This window comes from Phocoena phocoena, chromosome 5, assembly GCF_963924675.1.
Source record: "Phocoena phocoena chromosome 5, mPhoPho1.1, whole genome shotgun sequence".
NCBI classification, from domain to species: domain Eukaryota; kingdom Metazoa; phylum Chordata; class Mammalia; order Artiodactyla; family Phocoenidae; genus Phocoena; species Phocoena phocoena.
In genome coordinates, this window is record NC_089223.1 from 45,609,607 (window position 1) to 45,634,310 (window position 24,704).

The following is a 24,704-nucleotide window of genomic DNA, read 5'->3' on the forward strand; positions in this document are numbered from 1 at the left end:
CCCCGCTCGCCGCAACTAGAGAAAGCCCTCGCACAGAAACGAAGACCCAATGCAGCCAAAAATAAATAAATAAATTTATTTTTTAAAAATGTGGCTACTGGAAAATTTAAATTACTTGTGGGGCTCATATTTCTACTGAACAGCACTGCTTTAGACAGTTGATCATTGCACAAAATTCAAGTCAAATATACTTTAGCTCAACTTATTGGCTCAAGCCTTGCACCCCGACTTACCTTGAGCAGAGCTACTATACAAGGCAACTGGCTGTGCCACGTTGGTTTATTTGGTAACTATGGCTACATTCCGGGGAGAAAACAGTAATTCTATCTTTCTCCTATTAGCATGTGAGAATAACATCTGAAATGGCTGCTCTGAGAATTATTATTTAGGGCTCCCTGACCCAGCGCTCTTCCACTACAGATACACTGAGGCAGACAAGAGTGTTTTAAAGCCAGATCCTCTCCCAGAGCTTGGCAAAATCCTCAGCCCAGGCCGCCCAACTGGTATTTGGTCTGGCGCTCCAGATACTTATATTTTCTAGTTCATCTCACACTCTGTAGGAAGGAAAGAAAGCACGTTCTCTTTTTCAGCATCTGGAACTGAAATGTGGTTCCCTGGAGCTGAGGGGTAATAGGACCCTTCCAGCCCACGTTCTGCTGTGCCGACCCAGGGAACTACCCCCTCCACTACCCCCGACCTGAGTGACGAAAGCAACCGCCAACGAAATCTGCTTTCCACATATCATATGGGATTTCATCACCAGGAACTGCCTGCAAGGAAGACCCTAGAAGAAAATTCCTTGATAAAGAGCACAATGAATTTGGGAATATCAGTTCTGTGAATCTGATAAAGAGAGAAAAAGAGCAAAGATTCATGGGTATTTTCTTTCCAAGAAATTTAACACAAATTTAGTTTCACGGCCATGTAAAATTATTTAAAAGGACAGGAAGGGATATACAGAGAAAAATTGGATGGTGTTCATTCATGTTACTTCCTGAATCCCTCTGACCCCAAATTGCAGTCCTACAGCCGAATAAACACGTGCCGTCCCAGCCTGAGCTTTTAATGATGCTATAACCAAGTACGCTCCTCCGCTTGGGTCCGTGGGACTGTTGTGAACATTAAATGTGGAGCCTGGAGCAGTGCCCGATGCATAGTAATAAGTGCTCCATAAATGTCAAAATGTCAGGCACTACTATTATCACCAAGTTCTCAGTACCCAGAAGCAGAGAATTTTAGGGGTGGAACCTGTGTAGGAATTCCCTCCATGGTATCTCTTCTGAGTGAGTTGAAGCAGAATCTGTTGCCCACCAACTACTTGTGATGGAGGCACCAAGAGTTAAACGTGCACTTCACTGGGCCCAAAGCCCACACTGCTCTTTTGCCCTCTGGTTTTGGTTCTGCCTTTTGAGTAAGTCTAGTCGCTCTCCCCTATGATTACCTTCCTTTCGCATGCCCTCATGGCCATTTCCCAGGAAGAATCTGCTCTCCAGTTCCTTCCAAGGATTCCAGACCCTTTACTATCCTGGACACAGGAGCACGACAGCCAGGGGGGGGTCACATGACTCAGTGTGACCAGACTAGGACAGAGCTGAGCTGGTCTATCTCTGCATTAATGAGATCCCTAAATTTTATATATTTTATTTAAAAAAAATTTTTTTTTAATTTATTTTTGGCTGCTTTGGGCCTTCGTTGCTGTGCACGGGCTTTCTATAGTTGCAGTGAGAACGGGCTACTTTTTGTCACAGTGCGCGGGCTTCTCGTTGCGGTAGCTTCTCTCACTGCGGAGCATGGGCTCTAGACACGCAGAGGCTCAGTAGTCATGGCACACGGGCTCTAGAGCGCAGGCTCAGAAGTTGTGGTACAGCGGCCTAGTTGCTCCGCGGCATGTGGGATCTTCCCGGACCAGGGCTCAAACCCGTGTCCCCTGCATTGGCAGGCAGATTCTTAACCACTGGGCTACCAGGGACGCCCCGTAAAATTTTAAATTCAACAATTTCCCAGAGAAGGGGAAAGTTACATTCCCTTCCAAAGTCCTAATCATGTTGGGAGTGATTTATGGGAAAAGTTCCTCCTTAAATGATAACAGCCACATCTAGAAAAGTCCGTATGCTGAATGGAAGAAGGAAGAAGCAGTTTTGTGGAATTAGTCTGGTCTCCTAATTACGATGGCAAACAAGACTGGGACCAGGTGGACTGGGTCAGAATCCCAGTGCTGCTCTTAACTGGAAGGCTTATGACCAAGTCATTTAATTCTCCAGATAAGCTTCAGTATGACTTTCTTTATAGAAAATGTCCAGAACAGGCAAACCTACAGAGACAAGGAGGTAGATTAGTGGCGCAGTGGTTGAGAGTCCGCCTGCCGATGCAGGGGAACCGGGTTCGTGCCCCGGTCCGGGAGGATCCCACATGCCGCGGAGCGGCTGGGCCCGTGAGCCATGGCCGCTGAGCCTGCGCGTCCGGAGCCTGTGCTCCGCAACGAGAGAGGCCACAGCGGTGAGAGGTCCGTGTACCGGGAAAAAAAAAAAAAAAAAAAAAAAGAGCGCCTTTAGTGCCTTTAATAATGACTTGATTAGACACTTGTCATGATCAGATCTGAGGAAAGTAAAACATACCTCAACGGACCACAAATTAAAAAATCTAGACTGACTTCCACTGCCACCAGCACATTTCTGAATCAATTTCGAGCACGTATTCAGGGAAGGCCAAGCTATTTAACAGCTACTAATGACATTCCATTGAAGCTAACCTGCAGTCTTAAGAATTCCAAAAACCCTCAGTGGGCATCAACTATGTGTGAAGAATGCTGCTTCTTCTACAGAAGTCGGGCATTCCCAACTGAAGAAAGATGGGTACGGTTACGTGACACAGAGGTGAGCCACGGCTACGAGACACACAGGAGCAGTGGGAAAGACTTGGGTATCGACTAGCAGGATGGAGTGTCAACAGGAGAGATTATATCACAGGCACACTTAGATTGCTGAAGCTTTCATCATTTATCTCCTGACCATTCCTCCCTGTGATGTGGAAACTGCACCCTCCACTGCCAGTTTCCCTCATGATTCAGGAAAGGGTGGGGAATGCAGAAAGGAGAAAAAGGCAGGAACCAATCACAGAAGCAAAAGAGAGGCAGGTGGATATGTTTCTGCTGACACTGGCAGAAGCAAGCGGAGAGCTAGTTCCTCTAAGCTGCTTTGTGTGAAATGGTGCTGGGCTGGCATTCCCTTCCCACAAGATTTGCTGTGGAAATCAGAACTGTTAGAGCAGGAAGGAGATTTGAGATCTTGTCTAACTCTCCCATTTGACAGATGGACAAACTGAGGAGTAGGGTGATTAAATGACTTGAAACAGTGGCAGAGCTGGACCCCACTGAGTACGTTAGATGCTAGTCCAATGTTCTAGCCACTGCACAAAGCTGCTACTAAGAAAAGCTTTCAGGAACATCACTGGTTGGTCCTTTCTTACTTGAGGACTTACACTCATCGTTGCATTAATTTCTGCCACCGTTTCTTCGTCTGTGGGGAACTGATATATCTGGACTCCATTGCTGACTAGTTCACTCATGATCTTACTCTTGAATTTGTGCAATTCGTTCTTGGCAATGGTGTCAGCTTTTGCAATTATTGGAATGATGTTCACCTATAAACCAAACACATCCATTTTTATACGATTCCAACGTAAGAAAAATAGACAAATGAACAAAATATAGAAAACAAAGAAGCAGAAATTGTAAGACTTCCCTTAGAAATAGAGATGATATTAAATATTGGACTTTTTACCTAGATGCAAAATTAAGAAGATATGGAATAATCTTTTTTACTCGCTCCCATCTGGCACTGAAAGAAAGCATCCTCGTAATTTCCTCTTCTATGCCACCTCATCCTTCTTTACGGTGTAAAAGGAAGTGTTACTCTATGACAAAGAGTGGTAACAAAGAAGCCTATTCTTTGAGTAACCACTCCTTTTTGACTCCTCCCAGCTACTTTAGGAGTTTGATTTTTGCATGTTTCTAACAGTCTAATACCAAGATTTTCATTAGTTAGAATAGTGGAATATTCAGCTCTAGGCAGGATAGCATCCTTTCTTTCTTCTGATGACTTGAGAACTGCTGGAAGCAGAGAACCTAAGTATTAACCAAAACAAAATTGATTTCACCTACTTTTAAAGTTTTCAAAATCACACCAACTAATTCTCTTGAAAATCAGCTTCTATCACATTACTTCTTTGTGCCAGAATGAGACCTAGTGCCAAAAGACAAGGCTCACTTTCAGAGCATCAGATACAAAGACCAGGTGAGAGCTCTGACGTGTGACAACACTGGCAGAAAGCCCAGAACGAGGGCCAAGGACCCTCAAGCGCAAGCCCCGAAGCCCAAGGTGGGACACTCTGCTCCCAACGTACCCCAGCACTGTCCACAGGACACATTCTTTAAAATCGATTTTTTACAATTAACTTTCTTCCACTCCCTGATTGGTACAGCGGTTTCAACAAGTTGCTACTGACATCTGATACCGGGGACCATGCTCTCCACCCAGCTCAGGTGAAAAGGGAACAGGCTCGGTGAGAAAGCGATCAGTCCCAGCCAGAGAAGAGGGAGTCTTTAGGGGGGTTTTCCGGGTCACATCTGCATTCCTTTGCTTCTCCTTTCATCCCAAGAGCCAAGTCAAATATCCCTGATAAACCAGAGTGAGATGACCCGTTGATGGAAAAATCTGTTCTGCCCTGTTCCTCAACCCAATCCTAACCTTGTCACGGATGGGCTTCCTGCAGCAAGTTGCCTCAGCGAGACAGAGATCATTGAGGGTGGGAGAATGCCTGGACCAGGACGTGGGGAACAAACCCCTCCCTATGGTTTGTATTGGCTAACTTTTGTGCACACTTAGTATTGGCTTAATATCAACATGGACAAAATGGCAGAGGTTCATATTTTCTTGGCCAGTTTGATTAGAGTAGATAGGAGAACCAAGCAAATTTAGATTTAAGATCTCTTCTTCCTCAGTGGCAGGTGCTTGGAAATCCTGTCTGAAATTGTCATATGTTTGCCTTAACTCTTCACTTTACTTGTATCAACGAACCTTTGACAATACCGTTTTCAGATACTCCCTAGCACTTCAGCTCTACAACGATAATAGTTCTTTGAAAGCAGTTTAACTAGCTTTGTAGCGATTGTTCTGTTTTATTTTGATTAGCTGTTTGTTTTGCCTTGTTTTCTTTCCCTTTTTAAATTGAAGCATAATCCTCTTGTTGGATATCACCCTGGCGTGCTCTACAAGCTCAGCCTCAGTGAGGAAGCCACCTCCCTCTGTCTGCTTCCCAGCCCTGCTCTCAAGGACGCGACAGCTCAGGAAGTAGACCTCCCTGCCTAGGGAGCCACCACTGATGGTTCACTGAAGCTGAATCAAATGAGATGAGGGTTTCCATTTATTCTCCCAAGAGTGCTCTAGCTGCAGGACTCCTTTCTGGCTGGTAGAATATGTTTCTGTAAAGCAGTGCGTCTTCGCAAGCTGGGGGCCCCGGGTGCCTGGCTCGGTGTCAGCCCGCAGGCCCTTTTTGGGCTGGTACAGGCAGAGGCCTTGGGGACAGGCTGATCTTCTCAGCATTCTCTCACTATTATGTCCCTCCGGAGCAAAAGCATCTTTTAAACAGTGTTGTTTGGACAGAAAATAACACCCAACAAAGCCCTCTAAAGGTAAGACTTTGTATTGAACGCAAAAAGAGGTGAGAATCTAAGAGGAAACACTATAGCTCAGTTTTGTGGGTGTCCTTATTGCCACTTGCTGCTTCTTTATTTCAGAATGTATTGTCTTCCGTTTATTTCAAAATGGAAAATCGAATTAATCATAAAGTAGATCATCAAATGTTGTCAAACTCATCAGTCCCTTCCTCCAAATGTTGTGAAGGAGAAAGGTCATAAATGTGCAAAGATTAGGGGTCAGGCTTGATCTGAGACTCTACTGCTTTTGAACAAATGGTGCAGTTCCGTTTTAAAATCTAAGAAGTTGGACCATCCTTATCACAGAGATCAAAAAAAATAAACACTTTTTTTCCCATGTTAAACTTCAAATTAAAGCCAAGCCTGTAAAAACCTTTCAAAGAGAGATTTAAAAGAAAGTTTTTAAGAAAATAAACAAAGCATGAAATTATAGTTCAATCTCACTAAATTTAACCCTTCCTACGACCCTTTAGGTGTCTCCACTGTCTAATGCCCCAACCCTCAACAGAGCATACGCCAGTGCTAATTTAAGAACTAAAAATACTTTGTAATAAGCTACATGGTTCTGTTTGTCTTGTTTTGTCCTAATATCCAGAGAGGTTTTGAACCATTTTTTTCAAAACCCTATGGTTCCGTCAACCAGAAAAAACAAATACAGGGTTAGGAAGTAGGGAGGCATAAACAGGTGGTGCACAGAAGCCTTTTAGGGCAGTGAAATTACTCTGTACGATACTCTAGTGATGGATGCATGTCATTATAACTGTGTCTAAGCCCACAGAATGTACAACACCAAGAGTGCACCCTCATGTGAACTATGGACTTGGGGTGACAGTGATGTGTCACTGTAGGTTCTCCAGTTGTAACAAATGCACCATCTGATGGGAATGTTGGCAATGGGGTGGGAGTGGGGCTATGCATGTCACGGGGCAGCGAGTATGTGGAAAATCTCTGCACCTTCCTCTTAATTTTGCTGTGAACCTAAAACTGCTCTAAAACATAGTCTTTAAAACAAAACACCAAATTACACTGAAAGCAGAGGTAAATTGGGGCCCCCGGATAGAAGTGATCTTACAAGAGAGTGGACGGTACCCAGAACAGCAGTGAGTACCTTACTGTCCAGCTTCTTCATGGTGACCAGGTCCAGGGACTTCAGCGAATGTCCAGTGGGGGCAATGAAGTAGAGGCATGCGTGGATCCTGGTGTCATGGTAGTTGAAGAGAGAACGTTTGATCTTCAGTTCCTCTTGCAAGTAGGCCTCAAACTGGGCATCGATATATTCCACGATCGGCTTATAGCTAGGATGCAGAAGAAGGTTTTTTTTTGTTTTTTTCCTTTTTTGCGGTACACGGGCCTCTCACTGTTGTGGCCTCTCCCATTGCGGAGCACAGGCTCCGGACGCACAGGCTCAGCGGCCACGGCTCACAGGCCCAGCCGCTGCACGGCATGTGGGATCCTCCCGGACCGGGGCATGAACCCGTGTCCCCTGCATCGGCAGGCGGACTCTCAACCACTGCGCCACCAGGGAAGCCCCCAGAAGAAGGTTTTTTTAAAACACATTTTCAAATCAGCATGTTGCTAGTCTCAAACCTCTTTGTACAATCCTCCAGGAAGTCTTCAGTAGTTCCTTCTTCCCTAAGAGCTAAGGCCCAAGTTCCTTACCTTGGCAGCCCAGGCCTTTAGCCATCTGGCCCCTGAACATCACCCCAGGCCCTCTCTCCAACCCCTTCCGGGGCTCACCCTTTCTGTCCCACATGTCAAGCTCTCGCCTGCCTCTGTGCCTTTCCTCATGCTAGCAATCCCATCCCCCCACACCGCAACCTGGAATGGTCTTCTTCCTATTATTCCCCTGGCTAACATTCAGCCTTTAAAACAGCAACTGGAAATACGTGAGACACACTGTCACTTCCCCCATGGCACCCACGAAGGTATTGCTAGAGACTGTGGCATTCTTTCCTGCTGGGCCAAAACTGAGCCTCAAAATCTGTCTCAATAAAGTGATTTTGACAGCCTCTCCCAGCTGATTGGCATCGGCGCACAAGATGAAACTGCTCTGCAGTTTCAGGATGCAGCACCTCCTCCTGCTGGCAGCCCCTCCCTGCTCCTGCGCCCCCAACCCCCGGGGACGAGGGCTTCTCCGTAGTCCCATAAAGCCCTGCGGGTGCCATAACCTCATCTATAAACTGAACTGCCTGGTCTATTATGATCAAGATTCTTCCCAACTCTCAAATTTTATGATCTGAAGGTAAACTGTAACCCTCTCTTCTCACCAAATCATAATTCAAATCCAGTTTGAATAATTACACATGACTATTAGCTGACCAAAAACACAATCACTAATAGCATATTGGGAAGACATATTCAATAAACCATATGTTCTCCAGGGATTAAACAGTACATTAGGTCACTGTGGAAAAGCCATGAACTCTTCCAGGTCTCCAAGGGGACTGCTCAGAAGTAAGGGTCAGCAGCAATGACATGGGCTGATTAGGAATAAAATGGGTTAATTCTTCCCCACACTTACTACCTTGCTGAGGGACGGTTTAGGCATTAACAAAAATAAAAACCTCTCAACAGTCAACTCTCGGATCCATAAATTAAACTGAAATCCCTGAAAGAGAACTATAAATCTTTTATAATGAGGATGACAGCAGATGACCTAAAAGGAAAAAACCAAACAAACAAAAATGTATGACCAAAACTGAAAACAGAAAAAAAGTTTTCTTCTATTTTCCTTTGATTTATCATAATCCACTGCTTGAACGTGAGCAGACGAAATCTCTAGAGGTTTCAAGAAAAAGCAGAATGTGCCTTTCTAAAGGCACATTTCTAAAATTCTAAACACGACAGTAGAAATCCCAATGAATTCCAGTAGAAAGGATAAGCAAGTAATAAGATTCTCCTCCACTTTCCAATTTTAAAATACAGGCAGGAATTATATAACAATAGCAATAGCCATTATTATGATAGGATGGTTACATAAAATGGGGGTTAAAAGCATGGACTCAAGCCAGACCACCTAAGACCAAACTCCAAATCCATAATTTACTAGCTGTGCGGCTTTGGGCAAGCTACTAAACCTCTCTGTGTTTCAATTTCCTCATAGGTGATAACAAGGACAAAGATATTACCTATATCAGACAGCTAATGTGACCAATTAAGTGAGCTAACATATGTGAAGAATTAGCCCATAAAACTGTGAGATATAACTATTTCATAGTAATATAATAAACAACAAATAAGAGAAAAGCAAGCCTGACTTTTCAAAAAGACAGGGAAAAAAAAAAAAGGAACTTTACACTGACCCGCTTTCCATGGTAACTGTTCTGCTACTGACTCATGCCCTGTAGGGCAGTGGACCAGGCCACTCCAGCGAGGCCCACCCATGCCCTGCCAGTCCAGAGCCTGATCTTTCGGTCTCCTGACACCGAGGCATGTGACTGGCGGAATCAAGGTCCCCCTACGCCCTCTTAACCCCAAAGAGAGGAAAGCAGCTCACAGCAGGTGCTCCTTCCTGCCTCCCCAGCTCCTGATTTGCAGCTTCTGAGTACCTCCCCACAAGAGTGGCCCAAGTATGCTGCTTCTTTCTATTCATTTCCTTTCTGCATTTGTTTTCTTTTTTAACATCTTTATTAGGGTATAATTGCTTTACAATGGTGTGTTAGTTTCTGCTTTATAACAAAGTGAATCAGCTATACATATACATATATCCCCTTATCTCCTCCCTCTTGCGGCTCCCTCCTTCCCACCCTCCCACCCCTCTAGGTGGTCACAAAGCACCGAGCTGATCTCCCTGTGCTCTGCCGCTGCTTCCCACTAGCTATCTATTTTACGTTTGGTAGTGTATATACGTCCATGCCACTCTCTCACTTCGTCCCTGCTTACCCTTCCCCCTCCCCGTGTCCTCCAGTCCATTCTCTACGTCTGCATCTTTATTCCTGTCCTGCCCCTAGGGTCTTCAGAACCTTTTTTTTTTTTTTTAGATTCTATATATATGTGTTAGCATACAGTATTTGTTTTTCTCTTTCAGACGTACTTCACTCTGTATGACAGACTCTAGGTCCATCCACCTCACCACAAACAACTCAATTTTGTTTCTTTTTATGACTGTGTAATATTCCATTGTATATATGTGCCACATCTTCTCTATCCATTCATCTGTCGATGGACACTTAGGTTGCTTCCATGTCCTGGCTATTGTAAATAGTGCTGCGATGAACATTTTGGTACATGACTCTTTTTGAATTATGGTTTTCTCAGGGTATATGCCCAGTAGTGGGACTGCTGGGTCATATGGTAATTTTATTTTTAGTTTTTTAAGAAACCTCCATACTGTTCTCCATAGTGTCTGTAACAGTTTACATTCCCACCAACAGTTTGCATTTGGTTTTGATTCTAATCCTCCAAGATTATGGGGTGCATAGCACCTCTCCTTTTCCAGTGAGGCATGCTTTCTGCCCTGGATTTGGTATATCCAAAGACATCTTTTGTTCTCCTCTATACCTCGGGCTTCCTTCTGCCATCACCTGTTAAGGAGTTTGGGCCAATCTTTTCAATCTCCCTCTTCTCCCTGTATGTGGTTTCCTTGGAAAATCACATTTACTCCTGTGTTTCACTTAACCAGATCTTTCACCCAAGTTTCAGACCAATCCATCCAACTGCTTACCAGATATTTCTACTTGCTCTTCTAAATATGTCCAAAATCAAACTCTTCATCTTGTCCCCAGACCCACACTCCCCCGTATTCCTCAGGTCAGCAAATTGCACCCGCATCCAGACCACTGGCCGTGTCAGAACCCCGGGGTTCAACCCAGAGACCTCCTCTCCTACCTCCTACACACAACCAAGCACAAAATCCCATCCATTTTACCCTCTATATCATTATAAACAAATAAATGTATTTCAGGAGAACAATTTACCATAACCACTACGCCTTGTATTCAAGATTTAATTATGTTGATGAAACAGTTTCTTCCTGATGCATAATGAGTCAGCCTAGTGGCTCTGTACTCCCCTTCACATCCTTTGAACAAACTCTCTGCCCTCTCTCCTACTCCTGTCCATAAGTTATCTACACTCAAAGTCATAAAGATAAGGAAACTTCATCCCTATTTTGCCTTTCGCTAGTTTCCATTCTTACAGCAAGGATACCTATTTATATTCTGTTCTGCCAATTCAAACTTCTGTGGATTTTAGCAATATCAAGCAGAGGAAAGGGCAGGGTGGGGGAAGGAGGGGGGATAGGGCAGATCAAATCAAGTCCTTACATTTTCACATAATTTCTTTTTAAGGCATGGGATATTCCTTTTTATCTACTACTTATTTTTCCCCCCCATAAATCTGCAGCCATTAAAAAACACAAAAAAATTGACAGAGGTTGACCCTAAAACTGATGGGGAAAAAATATTTTATGCAATGTTTTCTATCCACCCAAGCTACCCACCTGCAAAACAGCCAGTGCCATTGTTCGGGGACTGACTCTCCATTTCATATGTGACCAGGTACCTACCATCTTTCTATCTATTAGCCAAAGTTAATTGTCTTTATCCTTCAACTACATCTACCAGTAAGTGTAATTAAGACAGAATTTGAAGACCAAACAGTCCATTCCATTACCATTTTATAACTCTGATAAAGATTTGGTGAGCTTGAGGATTCTCTCAGTGGATTTCAATTATCCATGCTTTTTTAGGACTGATTACCATTATAGTTTGTAATATGCCGTTGACATTCTATCTCCCACCTTCCAAATGTGAGGCCAACAAATTCTTTTATTTCCAGCACTACGGCAAAATTTGGTTTCCCTTCTTCTCCAGACCTCTTTCCTTCTTTACTGAAGAGTACAGACAGCAAAACAAGGAGGCCCTTAGACCACGAAGAGTTAATCGTGCTGTTAAACAAAACAGGAAACCTTACCAGATCTCTCTTCCTGCCTCCTTCTAGCTAGCCTGGTCCCAGGCAGATAATGATGCAGGAATGCTGACATGTCCGAAGCCTACATAAACAAACTGGGACATTCTTGAAGTCTTGCATCGATGGCAGAAAAGCTTGCCTAATCCTCAAAGTAGTAAAAATAATCACGGGTTTAGAGAAACAGCACATCCCCTTCCATATGTTTACATATCGATACAAAAATGCATATCCCACTTCCAATTTTTTGAAGGAAGCAGACCCTATCCAAATGACTTTTTTAACAGACATTTGGGTTTATAGTCAACAGTGTCAACAACCGTTCTGGGGCACAGAGTTCTAAATGCCACTTAAAGAGGTTATGCAACAGCTGTCAAGAAATTTCAGAAGAAAAAAAAATACTTGGTATGTAGGTTAGGTTAATATCACACTTCCTCTCTTCTAAGTCTCCTTGGAAACTATTATTTGACCCAAATGAGTCAGATAATTTCTTAAAGAGGCCTCCAGCTGCAAAGGCGTGGATCAGCGTTGCACTGGCCACCTGCTGTTCAGGGCTGGTGAGAGAAAACCACCCAGACTGAGGGAAAGTCCCCATTTAGGGGAGAAGTAAAAATGCAATGGCAGTGCTGAGGCGATGACTCAGAGCTAGAACAGCTCATGGAAACTTAGCAGCAAAATGCAGGAAGACGGTTCTCATTCCTGCAGGAATACACCCTGAGAAGATGCAGCTGATGTCTTCCCATCAGGGAGTGCACAAGCATGGCACGCCCCAACCCCAGGGAGAGACCTGCGCAGGTCAGAGATGGAGACCCGCCTTGCTCGGACGGGGGCTCCGTGACCACACAAGGACCAGCGTGCACTTTTGCCTGTCATCAGGGTTTTCTCTTCATCTGTTTCAGTGGGCATTGCAGACAGCCTTCAGGCAAGAACCTCTCCATCATTCCCCGGCATTGAGATCATAAATTAAGAGCAACTGCTCAGCTGTGCTTAGCTTTCCTCCACTCCAACACAATGTACAGATAGTCCATTTTGACAGATGCAAAATGAAATCTTTCTTACTATGTCTAACAACTGCTCCTGTATTACAGGCCAATGCTTACTGAAGAGCATTTAAATTGCCCTATACATAAAATAGAGCTCCGTGCTCAGCTAGAGCATGAGTTAAATATTTCTCTGCTGTTACTATGTGCTCATACTTCTATCACAGATAGTTAAAATATACCTAGACAATACACAGCCCTAGATAAAATGGTTCAAATTCCTCTTTACAAAACACACACATACAACATACACAGTTTGGAGGAAAATGAAGCAAACAAACAAAAAACCAAAAAAACCTGGTACTAATGAAGTTTCTGAGCCCTAAGCAAACATAATGTAACTTAATGATCTGGTGTCTTATTCCCATTAAGCTGTCACTGCACAAAAATGTCTCTGGAAGCCTCCTTCTGGAATTATCTTTGGGCCTGGGACAGTTTAATTTTAACTTTCTCAAACGTTTTTTGAGAATGAACTTAAGTATTTAAAACAATCATAACGGACTTCCCTGGTGGCACAGTGGTTAAGAACCCGCCTGCCACAGATATACAATGGAATATTGCCCAGCCATAAAAAGAAACGAAATTTGTAGTGAGGTGGATGGACCTAGAGTCTCTCATACAGAGTGAAGTAAGTCAGAAAGAGAAAAACAAATACCATATGCTAACACATATATATGAAATCTAAAAAAAAAAAAAAAAAAATGGTTCTGAAGAACCTAGGGGCAGGACAGGAATAAAGAGGCAGACATAGAGAATGGACTTGAGGACAAGGAGAGGGGGAAGGGTAAGCTGGGCTGAAGTGAGACAGTGGCATGGACATGAGTACACTGCCAAGTGTAGGGTAGATAGGTAGTGGGAAGCAGCCACATAGCACAGGGAGATCAGCTCGGTGCTCTGTGACCACCTTGAGGGGTGGGATGGGGAGGGCAGGGGGGAGACGTGGGAGGGAGGAGATATGGGGATATATGTATATGTACAGCTGATTCACTTTGTTATAAAGCAGAAACTAACACACCATTGTAAAGCAATTATACTCCAATAAAGATGTTGAAAAAAAAAAGAATCCGCCTGCCAATGCAGGGGACATGGGTTCGAGCCCTGGTCCGGGAAGATCCCACATGCCACGGAGCAACTAAGCCCATGCGCCGTAACTACTGAGCCTGCACTCTAGAGCTCATGAGCCAGAACTACTGAGCCCACGTGCCACAACTACTGAAGCCTGCGCACCTACAGCCCACGCTCCGCAACAAGAGAAGCCACCGCGATGAGAAGCCCGCGCACCACAACGAAGAGTAGCCCCCGCTCACCGCAACTAGAGAAAGCCCACGTGCAGCAACAAAGACCCAAAGCAGCCAAAAATAAATTTAAAAGTTAAAAAAAAGTAAAATAAAACAATCATAAGGCATTTAAAGTCAAGATTAGTGAATAAGATGGGTGATCTTGAGATTAACTCCAAGAAGGTTGAAGGCTTAACAGCTTCCCTCAAATAAGGGCACACAGCAACTCAGAGAAAAGAGCCAAACTTGCTTGGCTTTATAAAATGACTCTGTGTGTTTTATAAAAGTAAAACCTCTGGATGCGGACAGCCTTCTCTACTAACTGATGGGTGCTAAACTACTAAAGCAAAATAGCCTGAGATAAGATGTAAATGAAAGAACTTGAGTCAATAAAATGACTGTTTGCTTCACCTCAAAAAGAAAAAAAAAAGAAAAAAAGTAAAACCTCACTATATTATTTTATAACTAGATCATCAAGTCTATGTAAACCAGTTTTAGTGAATGAATACGTGAGACTGACATAGCTAACAGCTTCTGTCGACATACAAACTACAGGACCAAAATTCTGAAAAGACATTTTATTTCTTAAGCAGCTTAAACATGTCCTTCTTCTACACTGACAAAGAAGTCTGTTATATATATTATCAAATTAGCTTGACAAACCCTTGCTGGCTAGAGAGCGATCTGAATTCCTCACTAGGCTCCACTGAAACCACACTCAATATTCAGACTCAATGTGGCCATTCTGCACCCAGCAGGCCACCCAAGTACGAGCAGCCCACAGGAAGACCCAGACAATGCACAAAGGACACACAGTGCTCAGGCCACGGCACTAGCAGCAATATTAAGATCCTGCTCTGGCTGCAAGTCAACGACAATTCTTCCAACCGATCTTTCACAAACATGCTTTCCTCACTTTGGGGTTTTAGGAGCTGATAGCACTGTATCAGCTGTGTATTATTACCACACCCCTCCTCCAGGCTTAGCCTTTCCCAGTGCCCTTCCTTAGACCCCACCTAAGAAGAGACTGTATACAGATCCCACTGGAAGAGGCCTGAGAGTATCCAGGTCATTCCCTTAGAGTGAGATAAATTGCCCAGGTCCCATCGCTGCTCATCGGCAGAATCCAGATCACAACCCGGGTCTACTAAATCCTGGGCTTTGGCTTCTCGGGAAAATCACGTTGACTCCAAGTTTTCATTCAGATCTGTAGGAATTTGGGGATCAGTCAAATATCCCAATCTGCCTCAGAGACTAGGAGAGCGTGGCAGATGCTCATTCCAAACTCCTTTTACTTTTTAATGCCCCCCCCCTTTTTTTTTGGCAGAGTTAAAACAGCAACAACAACAAAAGCCAGAAACCACACTTCCCAGACTCTCTTGCAGCTAGTGTTCTGGATCTGGTCTACTTTCTACCAAGCAGATGCAGCCATACAAGACCTGGAAGCAGGAAGGGAGCCACACAAGGCAGAGGCCCACACAGGGAAAGGGGTTCTTCTTGCAAGCGATGGTAAAGGCATTTGGCTCTCTGAGACAGACTGGGTAAAGGTTCTAGAGACCTCTCCCCAGTGTCACAGGTACCAAACTATATAAGGTAGTTTGCGGCAGGGGTTCCACTAACCGTACGTGTTTCTCTAGACTGCTGTTCCAGGTGGGAAAGTGCCCAAGCCTGGTTCCATGACTCTCCTGGAAAAATGCCGTAAGGTAGTTTATGCCTTCTAACAAATCCCTTTTCTCCTTACCCTAGCTGGAATCAATTACACTAGCTGATTCTGACCTCAAGAACATTCTAAGAAAATTTCTCAGAGGACAAGAATGTCTTATCTTTTAGGTGATAGGAGACCAAGCCCCGTACCTAGCGAACATTTAGCCTTTGCATTTACCCGGGATGGATCCTGTTACCTTCTCGCTCATTTACATCCCCACAAAATCCCAAGATGTACCTGTCATCCTTATTTATCTGGTCTCCAAATCCCACAGTGTCAACGATGGTTAACTTCAGCCGTACATTGCTTTCCTGAAGCTCATAACTTCTGGCTTTTAACCGGACACCTGGTTCATTGTGAGTAGCTGGGTCACTTTCAAATTTGGTGTTGAATAAAGTGTCCATTAACGTGGATTTGCCAATGCCCGTCTCGCCTGCATGACCACAAGGGAGAAATCAAAGAATGTGTCAATGCCTCTGAGGCACCAGTTCACACCATCAGGAGTTTTTCATCATCATGACAGTAAAATTTTTTGAAAAGTCAGTATCACCAAAAATCCCACCACAAAAAGATAGTTCTTTCCATGTGTGATCTATGGAATACTTCCCAAGAAACTCTTTAATGAATTTCCAAAACCGTTCAGTAGAAAAGATCTTGAACTTACAGATCAAGATGCTTTTCTTTACCTCTGCATAGAGAATTAGAACCTATAAGCTTGCCTGTGGTCAGTTTGTGGTCATTTCAAAGACATAAACCGTAGTTCCTCCTTCCCTAAATGTTGGCATGTGACACTATATTGCTTTAAAAAAATTTCTATATTGCTGAGTTTCTGTTACGAAGAAAATTCAAAAGACTGATTCATTTGTATTGAATTACTTGATACCATCTACTGTTGTGGAAAAGAATTACATTTTTCAAAACAACACACTTGACAAACAATAGCAATCATAACAAACCCAGCTACAGCCGCTGAGTGCTTACCTTGTGGCAGGCCCTGTGGTAAGAGCTTCCAATGCACTATCTCATTTAAACCCTAGTACTAACCCCCATGGAATAAGTACTGCTCTTTCCTCCCTTTTACAGATGGGGCATTAAGGCTTAGATAAGGTCTAAGTAACTCGTCTAAACTTGTCTAAAGTGGCAGAGCCAGGCTTCTAACCCAAGTTTGTGTGGTTCTAACACCGACACTCAACCAACACAGCATCCTGACTTCACTGTTACAGAGAAAACTGACTGCCTAATTTTTTTTAGGTATGGTTATGAATCTGTGAGAATCCTCCATTATCTCCATTTTCTTTCCCTATTCAGCAGATGGCAAGCACTTGTTAGATTTCCCAGTTTCAAGCGGATGTTTGTGACAACGAAACCGAATGATGTTAAATAACCTGCAACAATGGCCTTATTAATTCACATTGATAATTCAAGTCAGTTAAGTCTTACTGAGCCCCTAATATATGCAAAGGAGAGTGGCAGGTACCTAGCACCACTACACCAATCAAATGGTAAGACCCAAATGTGGAGCCATGGAGAACTTTAGCTTGGTCTTCAAAATAAGACCAAGAAAAATTTTCTCTATATATACTAATTCTTGAGTCAAAACTAGTTGGCAATGAGAAAGAACCCACCCTTGTCAGGGCTGGTGGTCGAGTGTGTGATGGTAGATATCGAGAAACATTATTTATAGGAATGCCTTTAAAAAAAAAACTCTGGAAAATTTCCCAATTAGATTTTCAGCTCAGTTTAAACATACCAATATACTGCGGCCCTTTCAACAAATCCTAACCCCATGATGGTCCTAGGAACAGTACCTCTCTTCTGAAAAATTGCCATAATGACTTTTAGGACGGTGACAATTCCATGGGGGGAAAAAGAGCTCTGAGATTTATAGCCTTAGGGCAACTTTCCCACTGACAAAATACCTTTGCTAGTTAGAAGTTCTGTATTACTCATTGCTTTCCAACACAGTACAAACATGAAGTAGAATGGAATCTTCCTGTAATTGAGCTTTCTCTAATTAGAAGCCTTATGTGGTTTGCCACTGACTACCATGATTCACTTGTAGGATAAAAGTTGTTCAAGTACATTTGCCTAACTCTTTAGCTTTACCCGTTGGACCCGATACATCTAAGATCAAAGAATTTCCTCCTTCATCAGTCTTCTTTCAGCCAGTCTCCTTTCCAGCTTGGTACCAAGTTCTGGGAATACAACAACGAACTGGCCTGATCTCCCATAGCTTAGAATCTGACCTGGAACATGACTGAATACTTAGCCAGACTCTGATTTACTATCACGGGAATGATATTTTAAATGTCTGCCATAACCACATTCCTCTCACAAGCAAGACCACAGTTTACAACATGGACCTTGCTAATGACCACAGATAACTGGCCCAGGGCTAGCCCGCTGTCCAAAGGCACCCATGGACGCCAGTGCTGTGAGAATGCTCCATACTGGACAGTGACTTGTCTATCCAATCAAACTTCTCTCTTTGGGAGTTTGAACCTGCACACAGCACGATGGCATGAAAAAGAAAAGATATGCTGAGAGAAGCGAAAAATCAGATGCCATGAGGCAGCAAAGGCTGCCAATAAATAGAAGACATGTTGCTGACAGACCATTAGCTGGACATACAGGAGAAAGAGAGCAGATAGATACGGTAGACACTAGTACCTGAAATTTATTCATTAATAATACTTGAGTATTTACTCTGTGACAAGCATAGGTGCTGGGGATAAAATGGTGAAGAAAAACAGCAACTGACACTTCTTGAACTTCTGTAATATCCTGAATGTCATTCCAGGTCTCCATGAAGTCTAGCTGTGTAGCGCTTGAGACTGTCTCCTGTCTTCCTTACTTTCCTTCATACTCTTACAAAAAAAGACCCATCAATAAAAGTAACCTAAAGTAGTCTCTGTTCCCTAATGCTCACCAAGCTGATATCGACCATTGGGGACTTAACAAAATAACTTTGAACAAAACAAAGTTACGAAGTAATGGATACAGAAACAAAACAGGGTTCTCACTTGTAAGATACATAGAATCTGCAAGGCAATTCTACACTGAAGGTACTCCAGTCATTTTAAGTACCTACTTGAGTATCTTTCTCAATAGAGCAAACTTCTTTTCAGAATTTACCTATTTTCAGAACAGGGAAAAAGGCACAACAGCAGAACTATTTATAAAATTTCCCCTGTAAGGTAACGGTTCTATCAGTGGAAAGTGACCCACTTAACTTTCATCTCTTCCCGTAAAAACAGCAATAAAGACTTCAATTTACATGGCAAGGATTCTAGGTTACCTGGACAGGACTGAAATTACCATCACATTTTACTAAGTTGAGAATTAGTTAAGCATATGTGTATCAAGAACACCATGTTCTGTTTTGTTTTCAAAGGCAAGGTAATTTTAATTATTATTTGCATTAAGGTGGAAATTACGAACAATTAGCATTCCAGGGCCTACTTACAGCACAGGGTTAATCCATGGGTTGGAAAAACCACTGTTCCTCTAAATTTCGAGTGCTTTGCTTTCCATTCCTATGCTCTGTGCTTTGAAGAGCCCTAATTAGACACAGCTACTCTAGCAGCAGTGCAATTCACCACAAGCAGTTCACTAAGAAAGGACAGCTTTTGGAATAAAAGGAATTCTAGAACTAGGAGAGCTTTTCAATGCGTTTGTTGTTGAGGTCAATCAGAAAAGAAGGCATTTTCTATATTTTTGAGGACACACAAGAGCACAAAGGCTTCTTTTGACTTGAGTAACCAAAAGCCTACCTGGCATAGGTTCCAATTTAAACCCAACAACTACAATATTTTGAGACAATCAATGACTGGCAGCAACTCTGAAACATTTCAGAATCCCCGGCACAGAGCAGGCATTCAGTTTCAGGCATTTCTTTTCAGTTAACTGAAAAGAAAAATGATCATGGTGATCATTTATATTGACATTTGCCACTTCGGTAGATTTTTCAGAGTTCGTTGCTTATTCTGTTATAAATTCATCTGCCTGAACAGTTGTTAGAATAATTAGAGATTTACTCCTGAAGCGCTATCTGGGGCTTCTGTTTCTCCCGTGTCTGCCAGTGCTGGTGAGCGTAACACCCATCGCACAGTGGAAAGCAGGCTTGCCCCTTCCATTCTGTTTAAACCGCAAGCTCTAAGCTGGACGTTATTAAAAAAGAAAAAAACAAAACAAAACAACACACAGAGGAATGAATTAGAAGGTAATTAATTGTAAACTGAGTAAATAGTTGATCTATGATTCAGCATTTTGACTCTGACTGCCAAGACTGGCTCCTTGGATAATTATTATCATAATTATTCAAATAGCTGTGCATGAAGGTCTGACTGCCTCCTCTAAACATTCTGGATTTCATTCTTGGATGAAGCCAGATAATCAGAGACCTACGTTGTGTTGTTTTAACTCCTCACAGAATTGCCTCTGATGGGACATGCTTTAGCTAATACCACCAGCCGCGGTATTAGCTGGTGGTATTAGCCAAAGCATGCTGGTCGTTCAAGTCCCCTTGGAAGACCAGCACGTGACCCTCGGCGTTGCCTGGCTCAGTGGCACTGAGTGGGGGACGCTCAGGAACCCAGGCTTAAATGGAGGGACAGCCACCGTATGTTTTTTTCTGAAAATCCATGGGAGAGATTTTTCCCGGTGAACTGTGTTTCATCTGGAGCAACTATTTTGTTTTTACTTTATAGCTACTGTAAGTCTGTCATCATTAAACTTTTAACTTGTCTTTGGCACATAATATGTGTTTAACAAATATCTGTTGAATGAATGGGTCCCTCCATGCTCTGACCACTGGCGGAGAGGCACATGCGTTCCTGAGAGAATCAACTGCTATAGGCAGGTCTGATGGCTTTGAGTTCTGACTCTAACCTTGGCTTCACTTTATTTTCTGTGGTTAATTTTATCTTTTATTCATTAACTCATTCATTTCACCCTGTAAACCACTTCAGAGCCTTTCCTGGAAAAGCAAGATGGGATAAAAATGTTTAAGATCTGATTGTAAAATTCTACAGCTTATGCTGACACTATAGCCTCGGCTAAAATGATCTTAAACTTGTCTGTTTTCTATTCCTCTTCTGCCTTCCCCTCACAACAATACAGTGGAATTATTATTTTTTTAATTCTATTTTCAAAATATGTTATTAGGGCTTCCCTGGTGGCGCAGCAGTTGAGAGTCCACCTGCCGATGCAGGGGACACGGGTTCGTGCCCCGGTCCGGGAAGATCCCACATGCCGCGGAGCGGCTGGGCCCGTGAGCCATGGCCGCTGAGCCTGCGCGTCCGTAGCCTGTGCTCCGCAACGCGAGAGGCCACAGCAGCGAGAGACCCGCGTACCGCAAAAAAAAAAAAAAAAAAATTATTAATTTACTTTGACCCTGCTGTTGAACTGGTTCCTCTTCAAAAGCAGGGATGTCACAGTATTTTATCCATCTGTGTAGGTGCACAAAGAACCACATACAGCTGGATCAATGCTGGAGTTTCTCACAGAGCTGGTGTCATTTTGGAAAGTGAATGACAAAGATGTATAAATTTAAAATTGTGAAGAAAGGCTGAATACTAATTTAGATTCTTTGGAGAAATACAGCGTGGGTAAGAAAGAAAGGCTTTATCTAAAACAAAGTGCAATTTTGTGGGTGAACGGCTGTGTTGTAGGCAAGACGGAGAGTAGGGGAACTATGATCTTGGGTGTCTGGTACCCGATTCAGCATCAAGAATTCTCTTCCCAGTTAAGTGAACACTACTCTCCCGCTCTTTATTACATTTCTATCCAGGACTCGAGAGATAGGTTCTAAAAGCATTTAATTCAGGGCCTCTAAAACTAAACTAGGTGCACGCCAGGGTTCATTTCTGTCCCGGTTTGTTTCCTCTCTGTTTGCAACCTGTAGGAGCTTGCCACAAAACAAAATTACAATTCTAAGACCTTTTTGAAAAACATCATCAGCTTCCTTACTGGGATCATAACTCTTTTTTTAAATAAATCCTCAATTCCCTTCCATACTCTTCACATGGAAATGATGCTGTAAATACCAGGCATGCGCATAAAGAACAGAAGTGCACAGTAGGGTGACAAGGACCACGGATACTCGAGTTAAATACGACACCAACTCCTCTAAGTGGCTGTCAAAATATTTTGATCAACTAGAATGCTTTTCATAGACTCTTACCTTAAAAATAGATAGAGCGGGGCTTCCCTGGTGGCGCAGTGGTTGAGAATCTGCCTGCTGCTAATGCAGGGGACACGGGTTCGAGCCCTGGTCTGGGAGGATCCCACATGCCGCGGAGCAACTAGCCCCATGAGCCATAACTACTGAGCCTGCGCGTCTGGAGCCTGTGCTCCGCAACGGGAGAGGCCGCGACAGTGAGTGGCCCCCGCTTGCCACAACTAGAGAAAGCCCTCGCACAGAAACGAAGACCCAACACAGCAAAAATAAATTAATTAATAAGCTCCTACCCCCAACACCTTCTTTTAAAAAAAAAATAGAGCATTAATTGAGAGCGAAAGTTGTTTCCTTATACAGACGTTTTGCTGTAAATTATTTGTGAAGGGATCTGATGTGTCCTACCCTCTGAGGATATGTACGTTTACCTTAATGCTGACACCCCTATCTCCCAAAGGGCTAATGTTGGCTCCAACGGAAGAGCTCCAAAGTGCTATGGAAAAGAACCTGCTAGATATATGGGCATGGAAGGACAGGCAGGACGTACTGTAGAGTGAAAGGAGACAATGCAAAAGAATAGAAGGGCATGATCTCATTTACGTTACACCAAAACAAAAAAGTACTTATGTAGTCATGAGAGACCTGTTTATATCTGTCCAGTGTGTCTCTCTCCCATGGCCTTTCTCCTTTCTGCCCATGTCTTCTCTCCTATGGGACCCTTGTATGTTTCGGGGTGGTTGATCCCCATCTCCCACCCTGGGCAGGCAGATGACCCCAGCCTGGTTGATCAGAGATCCTATGACTATTGAGAAGGCCTTGTCAGGAATTGCCTCCCTCTCCTCCGGGGCTGCTCAGCTGGCAACACTGCTGGAGGTCGTACCACCTCCTTGAAGAAGAAGCCCGACCATGAAGCCACGCAGCAGCAAACAGGCTCGAAAACCAGAAACAGAGCCCTGCAAACACTCTGCATCCCTGGAGCCAGCTGTTCTTAATTACACAATTCAATGTATTACCTTTTTAGTGTGTTTGGAGGTTGAGGAAGAGCCTTAACTGAGTTTAAACTAGATTTCTGCAATTCTCTGTGGAAAATCTCCTAACCCAAGAACAGTCAGAGAGAGATACAACATTGCTGGCTTTGAGAATGGAGGAAAGGGTCCAAGAGTCAAGGAATGTGGGAAGCCCCCAGCAGATGGAAAACACAAGGAAATGTCTTCTCCCCTTGAGGTTCCAGAAAGGAGCATAGCCTTGCGGATGCCTTGATTTTAGCCTGGTGAGACACATGTGGGACTTCTACAAAAATGTGAGATACTTAGTGTTGTTTTCAGCCTCCGAAAATAATTTCCAAGTACAGAAAAGTTTAGAAAGTTCCTAGGATTCCACAGTGTTTTCTCTGTGGAATGGAAATGAGGGCAGGAGAGAAGGGGGGACATTTTATAATTTTTTTAACATAAATATGCACTATTTTAAATAACTTGAAAAACGAATTTCCAACCTGGTTAAGAATGGAACAAGAATAAAAACCTAAGAATCATAAGGATTATTACCCACCCAGGAGAGTCAGAATAGCAGCTGCTTTACAAATCCAACAGCACAGCAAGGAGGTGGCTTGTGAGGAATTCCAACTAGCACCATAATTGTGCTAGTAACACAAGGGTCAGCCAACGAGCCAACACTCCCCCTTGCACACCACACACCCGGTCAAACCAGGTCCTTCCAGCCCAGTCCCACTGGAAGGCTTTATCCTACTTGCAGGGGCTGGGCCACAGCTCTCACATAGATTTTTGAAACTGATTTTGAAGACAGGGCTGGGGGAGACGGAGAAGAGAAGCCAGAACAGTAACTGGTCCACAGTTTAGCACATTTTTCAATAGAAAATCAACAAATTGCCAACAAATTGCTATGCTAATGAAGAATTGTCCTGCTCTGCAGTGAGCATTTAGCAGAAGAGAAAAGACGACTCATTTATGCCACTCTGAGAGCTGCCATTCCAGGGGGTCCCCTGCTGAATTTTAATCGGCTTCAAGTGGGGAAAAGGGAAAAGCAGGAGAGCTGACGGGCTCTGGTCACGTTTCTCTCCAGTCATTCTCTCTCCAGTGCTTGAGACATAATGCCAGACAGCAAGCCATCTGGTGTGCAAGTCAGCGGCGGCTTTCTACTAGCGAATGCCCAATGCAGGGGCCACGTTCAATATGCTCCTCTCGAAGAATTTTCAGAAAGGAAAATACCTGGGGCTTCCCTAGTGGCGCAGTGGTTGAGAGTCCGCTTGCCAACGCAAGGGACACGGGTTTGTGCCCCGGTCCGGGAAGATCCCACATGCCGCGGAGCGGCTGGGCCCGTGAGCCATGGCCACTGAGCTTGCACGTCTGGAGCCTGTGCTCCGCAACGGGAGGGGCCACACAACAGTGAGAGGCCCGCATATCGCAAAAAAAAACAAAAAAAAAAAAACAAAAAGAAAGGAAAATACCTGGCCCTCCCCCCAACAACTAACTTACATTGAATGCACATCTTTCTTTTCTAAAGTCACTTCATTTTACTTAAGACAAGAGAAGTCAGGACATTCTGCCAAACGTCGAGGGAGGATACACAGAGAACACATATCGGATACACACAGAATTCCTTTTAATTTGTCTTGAAGTCTGTGCCCAGAGGACAATGGCAACAAAACAATGCAGCCCGAGCCACTTCACTGCTGTTTAGCCTGGTCCTTCATCAAGAGTGACAGGGAGGGTGAAGGAAAGGCCGTCATCTGTTCCAGGGACACGTCTGCTTCAAACCAACAGGAGATTTCTATTTCTATGTTCCTCTTTTTCTCCACCTCCTTTCCTACCTTCCTTGTCTTAGTTTAAGAAAGATATGGCTAAAGAAGAAGAAAAATACCAAGGCC

The 24,704-nt window shown here is 43.6% G+C and overlaps 1 protein-coding gene across 4 annotated transcripts in view; it reads right to left on the reverse strand.

Annotated features, from left to right (window-relative positions):
- The window catches only part of SEPTIN11 (septin 11), a 90,177-nt gene that overhangs the window by 21,461 nt on the left and 44,012 nt on the right, over positions 1 to 24,704 (reverse strand). For all 4 annotated transcript variants that reach the window (XM_065877654.1, XM_065877657.1, XM_065877655.1 and 1 more), the window contains 3 exons: positions 15,880 to 16,075; positions 6,822 to 7,008; positions 3,478 to 3,639 (listed from right to left, as the gene is read on the reverse strand). In XM_065877654.1, the coding sequence (XP_065733726.1) occupies positions 3,478 to 3,639; positions 6,822 to 7,008; positions 15,880 to 16,075 (545 nt within the window). The remainder of the gene's footprint in view (positions 1 to 3,477; positions 3,640 to 6,821; positions 7,009 to 15,879; positions 16,076 to 24,704) is intronic.